This window comes from Ursus maritimus, unplaced genomic scaffold (genome assembly GCF_017311325.1).
Source record: "Ursus maritimus isolate PB19 unplaced genomic scaffold, ASM1731132v1 scaffold_4, whole genome shotgun sequence".
Taxonomy (NCBI): domain Eukaryota; kingdom Metazoa; phylum Chordata; class Mammalia; order Carnivora; family Ursidae; genus Ursus; species Ursus maritimus.
In genome coordinates this window covers 74,090,997-74,095,678 of record NW_024426552.1, presented here as the reverse complement: position 1 = coordinate 74,095,678, position 4,682 = coordinate 74,090,997, and the positions used below count along the sequence as shown (strand labels likewise).

General features: G+C 43.2%; 1 protein-coding gene across 1 annotated transcript in view; it reads left to right on the top strand.

The window, feature by feature from the left end:
* The first annotated feature begins 255 nt into the window (after nt 1-255).
* The window catches only part of CLDN16 (claudin 16), a 21,116-nt gene continuing 16,689 nt past the window's right edge, over nt 256-4,682 (top strand). The window contains 2 exon segments of the mRNA XM_008705159.1: nt 256-337; nt 340-584. Coding sequence (XP_008703381.1) covers nt 256-337; nt 340-584 — 327 coding nt within the window.

Here is a 4,682-nt window from a genome sequence, read left to right as displayed (position 1 = left end):
GCGGAGGGGGGAGAAGAATAGCTCACTTGCCCTGGAGGGCCTAAGAAAGATCAGCTTACAGGCGTCAGCGCGGGGTGCGACCCTTCTTCCTTCTCTCCATCTTGGCCCCAGCACGTGCCTCGGGTGACCATCCTCTCCCATCAGCCCACAGTCGGGGCAGAAAACGTTACCAGGGCTCCTTTTCTCCCCCCACCCCAGACACACTCAGCCCTTTCCCTGCCCTGGCTTCTGATTGGAGGCTGGGTGCTTTGGATAATGACCTCCAGGACCCCTCTGTGGGTCACAGCCTGTTCGCATGACTCTGACCACAACTTAAGACGTCTGCAGTGGGGTGTGAGACAAGTAAAAGGCCGGTGTGTTCACATCCCCAGGTGGCAGAAGCTCAGAAGCCTGACAGCGTTCCAGCCACCTGAGTGGGCCCGGGGCTGGCAGCCGCCCATGTGTCCCTTCCAGACGGGCTGCTGGCTACAATGAGGGATCTTCTTCAGTACACCGCCTGCTTCTTTGCCTTTTTCTCTACTGGGTTCTTGGTTGTGGCCACCTGGACAGACTGTTGGATGGTGAATGCTGACGATTCCCTGGAGGTAAGAAGTCAGCACCTTCTTTTTCTGACCCAAGCCTGTCCACATTTTCTGTCAGTCCCACTGTCTCAGGACACTTACTAGGACTGATGAAAGGAGTAACAGCCAACATGGACGGATTTACTCCTTACTTACTACTTACTGAGTCTTACCTTATTAGCTCATGTAATCATCACAGCCAATCTATGAGGTAGGTATTGTTGTTATCCCATTTTATAGATGAGGTAACTGAATAATCCCTCTCTTTTCGTCAGGATGAATTCACACAAGGGTAATCACGTACTCCCTGTCACTGAGACCTCCAGAAACTCACTTCTCCCACCACTGCATATATTAAATTGAATAACATTCCAGGCACATCCTTTCTCACAACCAAACACTTTTTAATCTTGATGATGGCATATGAGTAGCATGAGAGCCTCTCTTAAGAAGTGATAATGTAAGAAATTGAGTAATCAAACTCAAGGTATAGCAAACTTACTCAATTACTATGCAAGAAAAAATGTTATTTTAAGAAGTTTCCAAGTAGGAACAAGTACTCTGAGGGAGAACAAGTCTTTCCAGTGGGTCTCGAAGTACCGGGGACAGATATGGATTTACAAAACCCTCTCAAAAATAAGCTGCTCTTGGGAGCCAACTGTTATGTAAGAAATGAGTGAGTGGTTCACATTTGAAGCATTTTATTTTTCTTACTGGAGAAGCTCAGAAAGAAGCAATTTTGAAGTTTGCAGTAATTTCCTGTGGCTAGAGGAATCTGAGAGAGGTAGAACTGAGTAAAAATCTCATCTTCAGAATCAGCTACTGTTCATTAGTAAGGCTTCAGAAAGTGTAGGTAAGAAAAAGAAACAATATATCAGGAACTCAAAGACTATATAGCAACCCAGTCTGCTCTCTTATGTACATCCTGAGGGGAACAATTCGTTCTAACAAATGCTATAATGTCACCTCTGTGAAGTTTAGGAAAGATACCCGAGAGCTAGTTTATATATTTTTTCTCCTAATTTTATTTATTAGACTCTCAAGTTGGAGTTAGAAACAGAAAGTAATTATCTTTCTACTTTGATGTGTATTATTTTTGCATTTATTACTATTATTATTATTATTACTTTTAATTTTCCTCTGGCTTCTATATGGCATTTCACAACCAACAGAGTTCATTATAAATACTTCTTTAGAGCCAGAAAATTATGTTTCTGAAAATTGTGATAGAATTGAAACACTGCAAAGGATGTCTGCTATATGCGAGTCCAGTGATGTATTTTATCTGGCTGTACATATAAGTTGTGAATGAGAAACAGAATGCCCTTTGAACAGTGCTCAGAGAAAAGCACAGATAAAAATGTCCTCTGCCATTAGCTCCCCGGAATCTGGATTGCAGTAGCAGGAGATTAATTTAGAAATGTGTTGGACTCAAACACACTCAAAAGTATTTTTTTACAAATATGCAAAATCTCATCTAAAAGCACTCTTAAAACATTTTCTAAAACAATTTAAATCTCTTCCTGCTCAGGCTGACAGCATTACTAACTTCACTCAGTAAGAAATGGAAGTTTAGAAAGGGTCAGACCTTGCTGAGAGAGATTGAGAGTCCTGGCATTTAAAGTGCCTTCTTGCTTTGATTTCAGTATCCAACCAATTTGCCATCTGCTCTGTGCAAGAATGCAGCTAGTTAAAATGAATGGAATGAGCAGCCCAGGTTATTCACCTCAAGTAAATCCTTGCTAACCTTGGACAAGAGTTAGTATTTCTTAGCTTCTTTCTTATTTCTCATACTTGAAATGTATTACACGAACATTTCCCAAGAAGTCTCCACTATTAAAACAAAAACCCTGAAACAAATGAGGCCTCTTCTCTCCAACAATCTCTTTATTTATCAATATTTTTAAAGGGACAGGGATCTCTTGTAATAATTGCTCCTTCAATTGGCCAATATATAAAGGCACACAATTATTCACAAATTTGGGGGTTCTGATACTCACATTCTCAACTCAACTGTTCTCTCTCCTTGCTTCCTTCCTTCCTTATAGATTATCATCTTTGGTCCCTATTATCAGTTTATACAACTGTTGGACAAAAGTTGACACAACAAAAGTGCTTTAGAAAAACCTACCCGTGGGGGCGCCTGGGTGGCTCGTTAAGCATCTGCCTTCAGCCCAGGGCCTGATCCCAGGGTCCTGGGATCGAGCCCCGTGTCGGGCTCCCTGCTCAACGAGAAGCCTGCTTCTCCTTCTCCCACTCCCCCTGCTTGTGTTCCCTCTCTCGCTGTGTCTCTCTCTGTCAAATGAATGAAATCTTTAGGAAGAAAAGAAAAAGAAAAACCTACCTGTGGAGTACTCAAACACAAAGGAGTGTTATGAATTTTTAGCTGCATTAGATTTGTTAATCTTCTAGGGTGATGTAGGCGTCAGAGTTGGAAAATAGATTCTACAGTTCAATTCAAAGTAACGAATACAAAATGTGTGTCATATAAAAGGTACTGTGCCGGTCCTACCAGGGGAGGCAGAGATCAAGCCAGAGTGGGTCCTGCCTTCCAGGAGTGGACATTCAGTGAGGAAAAAAGATACACACACGAAACTATAATGAAAGGCACAGGCCAGTTCATATTTGAGGACGCAATGAACAATATACCATTGGAGCAAAGAAGACAGAATGATTATTTCCCGTTGGGGGCGTTGAAGCAGGCCTCGGGGAGGAAAAGGCCTTTGAGCAAAGCGCCCAAAAGACGCAAAGGATATCAAAAGGTAGAAATGGCAGTAGGGGGCTTGCAGACCAGAGGACACAAGGTAAAAGTAAAGAACGGGAAAAAGCTCAGGGCTTGTTAGATGAACGAGGTGAATAACCAGGGCCACGAGGCAGAAAGAGCTCATATATTCTTTTGTCTTACTACAGAATACTCAAAATAGTATAAAATAGTATTTTGCCTTCCTCAGACCTCCCTTGAAGAGGGAAGCTCTTTTCATGAAGTAAAAACGTTAGGAAAAAAAGAAATGGCCCAGGAATGGCACTGTGCACAGCCCCAAACCGGGAAGCAGTGGCCCTGAGCCCTCCTCCTGCTCCTTCACTACTGATTTCCCTGTGTCTCTGGGAAGACCCACATGGTGGACAGAACTTGGGCTTTAAGGTTATTCCAGCCTGGGTTTGCATCTTACCAGTCTTCCGTTGAGCAAGATTCGGCTCAGTCTTCAGCTCAGTTTCTTCAACTATAAGACAAAGTAAACTGCGTTGTGTTAAGGTCCTTCCCAGTCCTTCCCACATTCTTTAATAACACCAGGACTCCTTGACTATGACTGTCTGTAATCCCAGAAACATGGCCAGTCACTGAAGGACCAATGGCGTCTACAGCCTCCCCCCGAAACTTCCGCTAAGGAATCCAGTGCGTACATTCTCTATTTCTCTGTAACTTCATATGCCCGTCCTTCCTTTCTCCCATTCTTCTTGTCTCCTTACTTATTTCTTCTTTCTGTCCTTCCCTTCATGCTCTTTTTTCCCTTCCTCCTCCCTCCTTTTTTCCTGTCTCCTTTCCTCTCTCTTCTATCCCTTATGCTCTTCCTCTCCTTACTTATTCTTTTTCTTTCCATTCATTTTTTCTTTCATCTCTGTTTCCTTCCCTTTCTCTCTCCCTTTTTTCCTTTTCTTTCTATCTCCCTTCATTCCACAAATACTGTTTGATACCTCTGGCCACCCAGTGCAGTGGTGGGTACGGTTTAGGAAGGAAGATGCAACCTGGATCTAGCTTAGGTTACCCCCAGGCTGCTGGGAGAGACAGACAAGTAAACTGATAGTTACAGTATGGTGTGACAAGTGGCATCACAGCACCGAACTCCGAGTGGCCAGTTTGCCCAATCTCAGATAATGAGTAACTTCATATGCCAATCCAGAAGAAGAAACACCTAAACTAGGACTTGAAGAATAGGTGGGTGAGGGAGAAGTAGAAAGTATCCCAAGCACAGGAAAGAGTATGCGCAGATATCCAGGTATGAGAGCCATATTTGTGGCTTTGGACTGTCTCAGCACAGTAAGAATTTCCAATGTAGGGAGGAGAATATAGGAGCTTGCTCATGAAAGTCTTTGTGTTTCCATAAAATCTAGATCTTACTCAGT